The sequence below is a fragment of the Nelumbo lutea genome, chromosome 3 (assembly GCF_056320005.1).
Source record: "Nelumbo lutea isolate HS-2025 chromosome 3, American lotus-T2T, whole genome shotgun sequence".
NCBI classification, from domain to species: Eukaryota; Viridiplantae; Streptophyta; class Magnoliopsida; order Proteales; family Nelumbonaceae; genus Nelumbo; species Nelumbo lutea.
In genome coordinates this window covers 92,825,141-92,838,862 of record NC_142686.1, presented here as the reverse complement: position 1 = coordinate 92,838,862, position 13,722 = coordinate 92,825,141, and the positions used below count along the sequence as shown (strand labels likewise).

Sequence of the window (13,722 nt, the reverse complement as noted above, 5' to 3'; positions counted from 1 at the left end):
ATAGAGAATTTTATAAATCAAAAAGTCACCTGTGTCATCAGAGGGCAACCATCTGGGATTGGGTAAAGGATTGCTGAAGGTTTGCCTCTACTTGATGCAAATAACTGAGGCTCAATCTCTCTGAAGTAGCAAATTGGATCTTCTTCTGTTGGTTGGAACTCTTGGATCAAATCCAATATTCTGTTTGTAGTTAAAGAAGATTCTTTGTAAGGTGTACCCCATGGTTTAATATGGGAAAAGGACTTGAGTTCAACTGGTGCAAACCTGGATCCATTTGTCATCATATCTTTTGTTACAACCTCAAATATGTCTTGCAGTATCATAATGATGGAATCTTCATGGTGTTTTCTGTTCATAAGCTTGAAAAAAATGGCATATAACAATGAAAATGTCAGTTGTCATGCTCAAAGTAATAAAGGAAAAAAAGATAAGCTAAAAAATACAACTAATGATTTAATGTAAGATACTTACCAGAAGATTAACCAGATCAATACATTTACTGTGTAGGCCAGGTAGTTCACTCATCTTGAAATCTATAAGAAGACTGGATCTGCTAATACTGGCTTCTACTTCAGATATAATCTCTGTCACAATCCTAACAAGAAACAAATGCGGCATCACAAATAGAGAAGTGATACAGATATAGAAGCAAAGAAAGAATCCATGGGAAAATAAACAAGTTCAATTCCTATTGCAATTTCCGATTCATATATTCAGTCTACAAATAATCACCATTGTTGCAATTTAAGGAGTAGGTTTGATGAGATAAAGTTTAGTTTAGTGAACTCTGGTTGTTTCCAGGAAATTTTCTTTTTCCCCTTATTTCTCACCTATTTCCTCTACCAAGTGTTCTATCTCATTATTGTTTACCCGAACAAGAAGAGTTCTTCCCTTTCTTTCTAATCTCTTGCTCTTTCTTTAATGGAGAAGAACGTGATAAATAATGGAAATTATTCACAATGAACTTTATAAGAACGTGATAGAACAATGGAAATTATTCAAAATGGAGAAGAATGTGATAGAACAATCTGAATGGCTCTAAAATAAGAAATTATCCCTATCCAGAAGAATGTGATAAATAATGGAAGACTTTATATTGATTAGTTGGTATTGTTTCTCTACCTTTTCTCCAGATCACCCTTCACAATGAACTTGAAGATATACTTCAGTGACTCGTAGCACTCCTTCACAGCATAGTACATGTAGTAATCTTTTTTGATCTTTTTGAACAGATTCTCATCCTTCCCCACAAAATCTTTAGCAATGCTAAATGCGGTTGATAACTGATAAGAATTCAAAGGAGATTTTGTATATGAGAAACAGTAGAATGTTATGACTGCAAGTGCTAGAGAAGAAATGCCACACCTTTGTTGCCAGAAGAAAAACCGGCCAGCATACTAAGCCAGAAGTTAACTCTGATGATAAAGTTATAGTCATCAGATCCCGCTCCCTGTTTACAAAGGAGCAAATTCTTATTGGGTTTGAAGCTAATTATTGATCTTATGTATTTTCTGAGAAATAAAATGTACCTATTGCTTATCAAGTCTTCAGAACGGAGACTATCGATAATTTGGTTCCACACTTGAGCAAATTTGGCAACACCATTTTTCTCATTTTCTGAGACCTGAGACCAAACTGGCTCAAAATTAGTGGCAAGAAAGAAAATTAAATCATTAGAATAGTTAAAATGACTTGACCATCTATAGCAACAGTAAGAAGTGATCTGTTACAAATTGAAAGGGCTAGAAGATCTAGAGGCAGACCAAAAGGACATGGACTGAGGTAGAGAGAAATGATTTAAAGGCCCATAATTTAACAATGGATATGGTATTGAACAGAACAGAATGGTGGAGCAGGACTGATGTAGCCGACCCTATATAGAAGGGACAAGGCTTAGATGATGACAATGATGATGAATTAAAATCACTTGATAACATGATAAAGTAGAAATACCTTGTTAATTTTCAGATGGAAGAAGCTTTTTACATTTTTCTGTCCATTCTTTGAAGAAGGTGGAACTAGGCAAACATTGAAAGCTGAGGGAAGAGACTGGAATCTACTTCTTAGCATTCCCATTGTACGTATCTAAATAAAGAAAAGGAAAGTAAGACAAAGTTCCATATCAACACCCAGGGAAAAAGGAAAGCTTACCTCACCAAGATGTCGAAATACACCATAAACTCCACCAAAAATTGTACAGTAAACAGAATACCAAACCTGTGTGTCCATAAAATAAATCTGCATTCAAGCACAACATGATGTGAATGATTTCTACCTAATGATGAATAATGATTGATACAAACTGTAACAGAACAAATGAGAAGGTTTTAAACTTCTTCCTTGCTTTGTTGGTTGTAAATATGTGGTAAGGTTGATGACTCAAAAGATTTCTAGAGATTATAGAACCCAAACAAGGCAAGAGTCACTCACAATTATAATGGGAGCCCAAACTGCCACAATTGCACCAGCATTGCTTTTCACTGAAGATAAAAGCGTTATAAGTTGTACAGAACTAATTGAATGAGACAACTATTATTTTATTTTTCTATTTACTCAACTTTTAATTGGCAGGACGAATATTTACAGAAATGAAATGGGAAGAATTGAACCTTTAGGGAAAAGCTCATGCCAATCATATTTGTTCACCCCAATTTTCATAATCTGCTTTGTTGGGTCAACAAGTGGCCTTATCTGCAACCCATCAACATAGAGTGGCATATGGTTATCTGTTTATATTCCTACAAAGGAACCCAACGAACAAAAAAAAAAGTGGCACATGTTCTGCATTTTAATCTTATGCTAAATCAAATCTCAGTCCTTGCCACAAGAATATGTGCAGGAAGGGATAGCCAGATACCAGGATCTTTCAGTCTCTGATTGTTAGATTCAGTAGTTTCTTATGATTTTTTTTTTATAATCATTAGTTCGTGTTACTGGGCCCAAGGCCAAGGCCCACTAGTTTATGTTGTTTTTTGGAGCTGTTTTTAGGTTATGAACAGTAGCCACCCCATTAAGGGCATACTAGTCTTTGTAATCAATCTTTTCTATGAGTATTTAAGATAATGGGTGGGGCGGCCAGATCATTATTGGCTTCTCTCCATCTCTTTTTCTCTTTCTCTTCTTCTCTTCTCACTAAGAACTCTTTCTTTCTTTCTTCTTTTTCACTCTTATCAAATCAGATTATTGTTTTCTCTTTTTCTACTTGATATCAAAGCAACTTTTGGGATTTTTTGAGTCTTCCATCATGCAGCCCTAGATGAGCCGACTGCATGGTGAGTTAGAGAGCTCATCGTAGACTTCAAAAGTGCCAAGTTCTTGGAGTTTTTGGTGGATCTAGAACCCTTTGTGTCAAATCTTGGGTTGACCATTGAAATCAGGAAGAACTGGAGGAAAAAGAGTCCTGATTGCAGTAGGACTTTATTTTTGACCTAGGAAGGGGTGCTCTGGATGTTTTAGACTTCTTGGTGTTTTCTGAAGGAGGCAATTCAAGTTTTGGAGTTTTCTGAGGTCTCTGGTGGGAGCGGCAGCCTTTTCTTCTGTTTCTACTCGCTCCAACAAAAGAGGAATCTTTGTGGACAAAGGTTTCTGGGTACTAGAAGGTTGGTTGAGGCCTCTAAAACGGATAAATCTATTCTCTCATCTACAGTTTCTAAACTATTTTGGGAATTATGGAGGGCAGTGGAGTTGAGTACAAGTCTACCAATGAAATGGGACTAGGTGGAGGAGGTGCTAGTAACCCTTTTGGGATAGGGACCATCACTACAGTTAGGTTGGATGGTACAAACAATTTGGAGTGGTCACAATCAGCCAAAATGGCTATTGGTGCTCATGGAAAATTGGGGTATGTCACTGGTGAAGAAAAGAAACCTACGACTAACTCTTCCAAGTGGGTAGAGGAGAACTACATGCTGATGACCTGGCTATGCAATTCTATGTTAGCTCATATAAGCAAAAATTTTCTATTTGCTCACACAACTAAGGAGATCTAGGTTGGTCCTCCCTAATATATTTCAGATCGCCTCTTCCAATTAAAGAAACTTCCACAGACTTGGCCCATGGTACATAGTCCATGCCATTAAGCTTAACCGTGGTCAGTAGGGCATTCATTGAAACCAGTTGCACTACCACAGCTGATTTAGTTCTACTAGTGGAAGAAGCCATAGGTCACAAAAGGTTGTACAATATAGTCACTCACAATAAGAAAATCAACTTGTTACACTAGTTTCCAACACCGAAAGAGAAGCTAGATACCACATAAGAAGCCAAATACTGCAATTGGAAACTGCACAACTCTCACTTGGGAGACCAACTACTTCACACATTTACAGTAGGGTTGTCACCATACCACAACACATTATTCGAACTCCACACACTATCACTAACCTATTGCACTAGCCACACACAATAATAGTCCCTCCTTTGGGTTGCAGTAAGACAGAACTTTAGAAGAACACCCAAAACACCATAACAGCCACAACTGGAGGCTTTAAAGCCTCCTTTTCTAATGGGCGACACTCCTTCAGGTTGTTTTTCTTCCTTGTAGTGAACAGAGTGAGCTCTCTATTCCTAGGGTACTAAAAGTTGCCTGAACAGTGATAGCCAAACCCTAGTGCTCTTATACCATGTAATAAAAAGCCAAAAAGAAGGTGAAGAAAATTTGAAATAAAGAAGAGACGGGATGAGGAAGAGATTTGGTTGAGATTGTTGATATGAGTGGCCAAATGCCCTCAATTGGAATAACCTTGGTGTAAGGATAAATCCTACGGCCAATGGTATAACCTACACCAATGGGTAAAAGTGTCTTTGTGCTTAATGCAGTATTATCCTTCTTATTAATTGTGATTGTTTACTTTGCTGTTTAACAACCTATTGCCATGTCAGCATAAATTGTTTGGCTTGGTCGATAGGCTGTCTAGGTAGTTGAAAATTTTTTGGCACTTAGTCCTACCTAGTGGACACTTGCACTTGATCCAACGGGCTGAACCAGTCCAAGTGATGACTCTAAATCCAAGCTGATCACTTATCAGTTGGGTCCTCAAACGGTAATATCTCCTAACGTTAGTGAGACTCTATATATATTGGACTTCTCCTTGAGGAAAGATACAGTGATTACTTTGCAAGTGACAGTCTTCAGGAAAAGTGTCTTTTGGATGTATGTCAAGTTGGGTCATCTACGCTCTTTGGTGCATTGCTAAAGTTCTGATCAATTTGTCGTGTGTTGCCATTCGAAATTCTTTTTGTTGTTACAGGTGTTATCAGATCTGTGGGGTCATCAGAGGTAAGGTCGAAAAAGAGAAAAGAAAGCAAGAAGTGAGAAGAAACGAGGTCCAAGAGAGAGATTCAAACTTCCTGTCTCTCCCCCTCTTATCAACCTTTCTTTTATTAGACTTTAATAAAAAACAAAATTAAAAAATGCCCTCCAAGAGTTGCATATGACATAAGACTAGTAAACAAAAGACAAAAAGACAATATTACCCCTGAAGTATAAACTTTAACAAGATGCTATCCAAAGCAACCAGCCATGCAAAAGCTTCAACCCTGGGTGGGATAGGGTTTCCCCATACACCTCTCACCTCCGATCTTTCTACCTGATTTCTCAAAAGAGTTTTATAGAAAGACTTTACAGAAAACTTTCTATTAATGTATTCCTTCCACCATCTCAAGTCTCTCCTCTCTAGCTATATCTCAACCAATTGTACTTTTGAAAGCAAACCTACCTTCAATTATTGGTTTGTGGTTCAAAATAGTGGAAGTCAAAGTTTCCTGCACCACATTTGTAAATAATTCTTCCCAATCCCCATCAAACAAAAATCTATCCAACCTTCTCAAAATTGGTGGATCTTGTCCATTTGACCAAGTTAATATTGCACCCAAACCCCAACAACCAGTCAGTCCATTTCTCCGGATAAACTCTGCAAAGCTCCTTATTGACACTGAAACCCTATTTTCCCTACCCCTTTCATCTCATTCTTCCTCACACAAATATTGGTCCCCCCCCCCCAATAGCCAAGGCCCCACCCCTGCAAACTAGCACTCTCCCTTTTGTCTCCCCATGATCCAACACAACTGAAACCAAATGTACTCCCTTAAAAACCCCACCCTTGCCCCTATTTCAGAATCCCAAATCACCAATAAACCTCCCTCAAGCTCTGCTACTTCACACTCAACCCAACCTCAACTGTTTGAACCCCAAGCATCTCTTAAAATGCCCAAGTCAACTTTTTCCAGTTTTGTTTCCTATAACAGAAGTAGCTCAACCCTATTCTTCCTCACCAAATTCCTCACTAGCTCTCCTCTCCTGAAATCTCTCAACCCATGACATTCCAAGAAAGAAATCTCACCATTATTCTCCCTATTTTTTCCTTTTTTTTTCTTACCTTTTTCTTTTTTTTTTTCTTTTCTTTCTTTCTTTATTTAGACATAAAGTATCATCTACATCTTTTGCCAGCATTTTGTAATTTTCTTCCAATTCTTGAAACATCTTCCTGGTAAATTGCTCTCCTAATACAAGGGCACCAAAAGCCTTGCTAACTATAACCTCAGTCTCAATTACTTTGTTCATATCCACAGCTTTTTCAATCAGGTGCATCTCATCAATTTGGATTTATTCTTTACTTGCATCACTTAGATTTCCTTCTTCCTCAAACGAATCCTCCACCACTTGTTTCCTTTCCTCTCTGTTAAGGGTCTTGTTTCTTTCTCTTTTTTTATTAGGCTCCTTTTAGGAAGAGGCAAATGCTGGTTCAGTGCATATATGCACTCTGGTTCAGTTTTTCTGGTGTTTAGTAAGAATGCATTTATGTACTGAAAGTGACAGCCTTCACAAATTTAAAGGCATATTTGCATCCAAAATGAGAGCAAAGTTGGTCAGTGTAAGAAAAAGGAAGATTCCAATCTAGGAATTCGTGTTTGTGCCCATTACAGCTAAAAATCATTTGGCAAGAAAGTAAAATTATCAATGCAAAACTAAACCAACTTTGCATTTGCATGGACCAGAATGCACTACATATTTGTATTTGCACTCTTCCCAACTGGAGCCTTATAGACTATTGGACATCGGTGATTCTTTGACTGTATCAATTTTTGGCAAAACCATGCAAAGGTGCAATCTTTTCCTCCAGGTTATCAGAAGCACAAATTATTGTACTTGTGTTGAGAAGTAAATTTGTGGTAGCACCACTCAAGAAAGAAAAAACAACTTTGAGACAACTTAAAACTCAATGTGGCATTGAAGGGTATAAACATGTCAAACCTTTATTCCATTTACCATGGTTGTACACCTATATTGTATTACTCTTGGAAGTATAAAAGCCAAGTTTCACGAGAAATAGATCATATCACCATCAACCCTCTTTAAGTTTCCTAATCTTCTCTAATTATTAATTCATGTTTATTTTTAATTTCTTAATTTCTCTTATTCACTAGATAGATAAAGTCCATGCACTTTCGTTAACATTTCATGAAATTTTCTCTTTTGATAAAGTTAACTTTGACTTCATTATATGTGTGTGTACCTTGTGCAAGTACAAAATGTACAAAAAGTCAATAGTGGGATCTCTTAAATGATAAGAGATCCTCCACATGAAATTCACTAACAAAATTCACATTATTGTCACACTAGATCCACCCATTTTTCTTCAAAATCTGTTCTATTCATGTCTTTGAAGTCTTGACTTGTTTTCAAATGCTTTTCTGCTTATTTCCTTTCAAAGACCCCATTAAGTGGCAGATGGAGTGATCCTCCGTAAATAGCTTCTTTATCTTGAAAGGGTATTGCTGGCCATACCAATCAAAAAAGGATACTACTGGTCATGACAACAAAAGTTGGTGCACTGTTCTTGGTATTTTTGACCAATCCACACGAATAAGAAGAGAAAGAAGACCCAGGCCTGTTCTCAAACATTCATGAATTAGTTTTCTTGGTTGTTTTATAGTGAACAAGGCTAAAATACTAGCTCTGTTACTACGCAGTAAAGAACTATCTGACTTAAGAATTTCCATATTGAAAAGAAATGATGTAGGGCAAAGTAGATCTTAAAAATTTCAAATCGGGTGGTGGGCTTTGTGGGATGAAATAGGCTCTTTAGTGATTAATGATGAAGAATAGGGATGAAAAGCAACTACAATCTTGCTATCCACCAAAGAATGAGCAAGAAATTAGAAATAAAGAGAAGAACTCTTGCTGTTAGGCCAAACAGCAAAGAGATAAATGACTTGGAAGAAGAAATAGGTGAGAGAGAGAGAGAAGAATAAAAGGAGAAAAAATTCCTGGCATAGAATCAGTAAACCTAACTTTATTTCATCAAGTAAACACTTCCTTTTTTCAATTACAGTGACTCTTTTTTAATAGAACCCAGACTCTTAAGTACTATACTGCTAAACCTTGGTAATATCAGCATGCTGGATAGATTTTAAGATGTACTATCTTCAACTTAGCATCTGATTTTATTGTATCACTTAATACTAGCACTCTAATATCAAAAAGATTGCTACATTACCTCGAAATGGTAGCTGAATGCAAACTTGCTCAGCAACAATAACACCCAAAAAAGTGTGTACCTAGAATGTAACACAAGGATACAGATCATGACAAAATAGATAGATAGATAGGTGAAGAAGCTTCCAGTTCATGACTAAGGGAGTTACTTCAAACAAGGAAGTAGGTTTTCTTGCATTCCACGTCCAACATACAAACAAGGCTGCAAAAGGGTAGCAAATTCATCATATGAAGTTGAGAATCATACATTCATCAGACTTGACCACGCCTTAATCATAAACAAATTCAAATCCCAGTGCACAATCATTAATTGGGACGAAAGTAAAAAGAATTGCTACCAAAGAATGGATGCATGACATAAAGTACAAATATACTCAGATTATCATGAGTTTTGTTGTGATTGACAAATAATACATCAATCATTGTTCACGAGTGAGGTTATAATTCAATTCTATTGGAGTTTCATCTGGCTTAACTCCTAATATACTAGTATCTTCTAGCAACTCCAAGATGTATTTCCTTTTAGAGATAAAAAATGCAATTGATTTGAGCCGCTTCAACACCCAAGAAGTATCACAGGTCTCCCAAGTCTTAATCTCAAACTCTAAAGCTAGAAACTGCTTTAATCTTGCAACCTTTATTTGATTTTTTTGATAAATAACTGAAAGCATTTTATTAAAGAAAAAAACACACCATGGTGCTCACTAGAAATGGAAGCAGGGATAGAAATTTCTTTAACCTCTATTTGATTATCACTAGTAACAACAATATAATACACATATACAAGTAGGGAAATCAAGGAATTACCCCCATTTTATGAATAGTTTATCATTTGGATGTAACTATCCAAAAGGAATTACTTAAACAATGCACTTGAATCAATCAAAGCAAGCAGTAGCTGACTTTTTTTTCATACATAACACTGACATTTCATTGAATATAATAAAAGAATGTCCAGTATAGTACAGGGATTATATATTTGTTAGGCTAGCCTTGATGCCTAACCCCAAAGATTATTACATTCATTACAATCTTGTAACACCCATTTACAAGTGACCCCTATTAACCCCTTGTTTTTCAAGTGAGTTAGCTAAACTGTTTGCTAATCTATAAGTCCATCTCCAGGTAAGAGCCATGTTCCTTGCAATTTGCTTTGTTTCCTTCAATATATGCTGATTATCTCCAAGTTCCACTGCTGTCATTCTCTAGCCACTTCACCATTGTTTTTGAGTCCCCGTTAACCACCAAGTTTTGTGTATTCAAACTCTTCCCTATCTTTAGCCCTTGAATTACAAACCTATCGATCCTTAAAAATTGCTAAGATTAACACTGAGCTGTGATAAGGCAAGAAAAAAAATGTGTGAATGTAATCTGTTTTTCATGTTTTTTATAGCGGGATCCCAAATTGTTGTCTTTGGGTAGTTTTGTTGACAGTTTGGGACCAGGGGTATTTTCATCATTTTATAAGTTAGGTTTTTGGTCAGGGGCAGTTGGGTGCATTTCTATTGGGTTTTGGTCTCCTGGGACCTTTTGTAACAAAAGTTATCTTTTAGATGTTCATTTTTGTTCCTAAGGAGTTGTTAGTGAGAGGGAAGCATTCTAGGGGCTTATGTATAAATAGTTTAACTAGCTTGTCCAGCAAGCCAATGAGTCTTATAAAAGAGGAGGTTGTTTCTGAAGGGGTTTTCTTGTTCTTTCTCTCTTGTTTGAGCTGTAGCTCAGCCCCAGCTAGGGTTTTCAAGCATTGGGAGCTTGGGTTTTGAGGAGTCGACCCATTTTGGCACCTTCCAATCCCTCCATCGCTGCGTGTCCGCGCGGGAGGCCAGCTTGCTGCCATTGTTACTGTAGCTGAACTGTTCTAGGAGGAGTTTTACTTCAGGTTCAGGTCTGAAATCCCTAAAAATCCAACTTATTTTGTTGTTTTCATCTTGGTATTTCTTGTGATTATTGCTGTATACTTGAGGTACTGCATGTAACTTTTCCTTCTGTCCACATCAAGTGGTATCAGAGCAAGTTCTTTCCTTGCGTTTGTTTCAAAGTTCATCTCCTTCTTGTGTTTTCTATATTATCATGGCAGCAAGAGGTGGCCATGGTAGGGGTGGTAGAAGACCACAACATGTCACTGTAGAGGTTTTCCAAGAGGCTATAAGAGGACTACAAGAACAGATTGAACATCTTGCTCAACTTGTAGCTCAAAATGCTGCTAGGGATGGTGAAGTAGAAAATGATTTGGAGCTAGGAAGAAGAAGACAAGCTCCTAGAGTTGATGAACAACTCACTGACATTATTGGTGAAGAATCAAGTGAAGACACTGAGCAACCTGAAGGTGATCAGCATGGAAGGAATAACAACCAGCGGTGGGAAGACCGAATAGTGCAAGCTTTACAATCAGTAGAAGATCAAGACTGCAATCAGTCTTGAACCCTAATAGATTTTAGGTTAAGAAAAGCAGAAGAAAAGTGAGAGGAAGGAGAAGGAAGAGAAGAGAAACAAGAGAACACAAGGGTTTGAAAGGAGGGACAGATTCTAACACATCTGCCGCTGCCACTCTCTTACTATTTATAGGTTATGTTCAGTACATAGAGAAAAGAACAAATCTGCCCTTAGTACTTACATGACAAATAAAGTAAATAAAAACTGAAATAAATAACAACTGCAATAACAAACTGACCTCAGCTGACACTACTATGACTGAAACAAATAATTACACATGTTGTCCTACGAACACAGTGGGGACCACTGCTGTGGGGCCCACATCAGTGCTCTCTACACTCCCCTTCAAGTTGGGAGTAGATATTTATCATTCCCAACTTGGATAGGTCTGCCTCTAACTTCTTCACAATCCAATCAAGGTCATGGTGTTCAACTTCATATTTCTGAGTTTGATGGTAAATTGGAACCTGAAGAGTTTCTAAACTGGTTGGACAGCATTGAAAATTATTTTGATTGGAAAGAAATGAATGAAGAAAGAAAAGTGAAGCTTGTAACAGCAAAGATGCGTGGGACAGCCTTAGATTGGTGGAAAATTTACCAAAGGGACAAAAAAAGGAAGGGGAAAATAAAGGTTAGTTCCTGGGGAAGAAAGAAAGAGAAGCTGAAATCCCAATTTTTACCACTAGACTACGAGCAAACCCTTTACCAAAGGGTGCAGAATTTAAGGCAACAGGAAAAGAGTGTGAAGGAGTACACAAAAGAGTTTAATAGATTAACTCTTCGGAGTAATATGTCAGAAACTAAACAGCAAAAAGTTAGTAGATATATCAATGGTTTGAGGTTGCCAATACAAGATCAAGTCAGCCTACATTGCCCGTATAAGGTAAAGGATGCATATCAGTTAGCTCTAAAGGTTAAAGCTCAACTAAGTCAGAGCTCAGAGCGGAGGCTAAGTGCTGTCCAAGGGACATCTTCATCAGTAGGTCGAAGTGTTGGGGGGTAGGGGTCGTGTGATCAACCAAACTCGACCTACAGTCCAAGGGACTTCAAATGCAACAAAGAGCAGTCAAGGGCAGCCTACTGTTAGATGTTTCAGGTGTATGGAGTTGGGTCATCGTTCAAATGAATGTCTTAAGAGAAGGATTGAAGGGCAAATACATTCGGTTGATGAAGTCACTGATGAACAATAAGGTGATATAGGCCATGTTGAGGATGAGCAAGTGGCTGAAACTACTAAAGCTAATGCTTTAGAGGAAGAAAACTTGGATGGGGATATTGAGGGTAAAGCTCTAGTGATACGACACTCTATGGTTGCACCTCAAGAACCACTACCAGGGGAGGAAGAAAACTTGGATGGGGATATTGAGGGTAAAGCTCTAGTGATATGACACTCTATGGTTGCACCTCAAGAACCACTACCAGGGGACTGATTGAGAAAGAATATCTTTAGAACACATTGTGGAGCTGGTGGGAAGTTGTGTAACCTGATTATTGACAGTGGGAGTAGTGAGAATCTTGTTTCTCAAGAGATGGTGGATAAATTACAGCTCAAGATTGTTCAACACCCCCAACCATATCGTATTTTGTGGTTCAACAAAGGAAATGAAGTAAGAGTTTCTTCTAAATGCCTAGTTAATTTTTTTATTGGTAATACATTTGAAGAATCGGTATGGTGTGATGTTGTCCCAATGGATGCATGCCATATTCTCTTGGGTCGCCCATGGCAATATGATCGTAAGACCATTCATTATGGGGACAAGAACACATATAGCTTTGTTAAAGACAATAAGAAGATAACTCTTAAACCAATGCAACTTGATTCATTTCCAAAGAAGGAAACAAAACCAACCACTACTCTCTTCACCTCAAACAAATTGGCTCAAGAAGATGGAAATTTGCATGTTTACGTGTCGGTTTCAAAAGAAGTTAGCAAAGAAACACCTGTTCCAGAGTTGGTGAAGAAGCTACTTCATGAGTATGCTAATGTGATGCCTGAAGAACTACCCAATGGCCTTCCTCCCCTAAGAGATGTACAACATCATATAGATTTAATGCCGGGAGCAGCATTGCCTAACCTACCCCACTATAGAATGAGCCCTAAGGAGCATGAGGAGCTCCAACGACAAGTAATGGAGTTGTTGAAGAAGGGGATGATTTGTGAGAGCTTAAGCCCATGTGTTGTACCAGCTTTGCTCACACCAAAGAAAGATGGTAGTTGGAGTATGTGTGTTGACAGTCGTGCCATTAACAAAATTATAGTTAAATACAGGTTTCTCGTACCCCGTCTTGATGACATGTTAGACACATTGGCTAGTTGACAAGATTTTTCAAAGATAGATCTGAAGAGTGGATACCATCAAATTCGTATCCGGGAGGGGGATGAGTGGAAGACTACATTCAAGACTAAGGAAGGTCTTTATGAATGGCTGGTTATGCCATTTGGGTTGTCTAATGCTCCTAGCACCTTTATGAGGTTCATGAGCCAAGTTTTAAGGTCGTTCATGGGGAAGTTTGTGGTAGTTTATTTTGATGACATACTCATCTACAACAAAGATCATGGCAGCCACTTAGGACACTTGAGAGATATCCTAGAAGTCTTAAAACAAAATCAACTATATGTAAATTTGAATAAGTGTAATTTTATGACAGATCGGTTGGTGTTTTTGGGGTATGTTGTTTCAGCCAAGCGCATTGAGGTGGATCAAAAAAAAGTTCAAGCGATTCAAGAGTGGCCAATACCAAAGACCTTGACTGAAATTCTGGTTTCCATGGGCTAGCAACTTTTTATCGTC

General features: G+C 37.8%; 1 protein-coding gene across 3 annotated transcripts in view; it reads right to left on the bottom strand.

The window, feature by feature from the left end:
- Positions 1-13,722, bottom strand: part of GSL04 (glucan synthase-like 4) — a 147,684-nt gene that overhangs the window by 86,774 nt on the left and 47,188 nt on the right. For all 3 annotated transcript variants that reach the window (XM_088981636.1, XM_088981637.1, XM_088981638.1), the window contains exons 17-28: positions 8,647-8,699; positions 8,499-8,559; positions 2,610-2,691; positions 2,431-2,480; positions 2,152-2,238; positions 1,954-2,085; positions 1,530-1,624; positions 1,366-1,450; positions 1,123-1,283; positions 472-595; positions 265-359; positions 30-180 (exon numbers count right to left, since the gene is read on the bottom strand). In XM_088981636.1, coding sequence (XP_088837762.1) covers positions 30-180; positions 265-359; positions 472-595; positions 1,123-1,283; positions 1,366-1,450; positions 1,530-1,624; positions 1,954-2,085; positions 2,152-2,238; positions 2,431-2,480; positions 2,610-2,691; positions 8,499-8,559; positions 8,647-8,699 — 1,176 coding nt within the window. The remainder of the gene's footprint in view (positions 1-29; positions 181-264; positions 360-471; positions 596-1,122; positions 1,284-1,365; positions 1,451-1,529; positions 1,625-1,953; positions 2,086-2,151; positions 2,239-2,430; positions 2,481-2,609; positions 2,692-8,498; positions 8,560-8,646; positions 8,700-13,722) is intronic.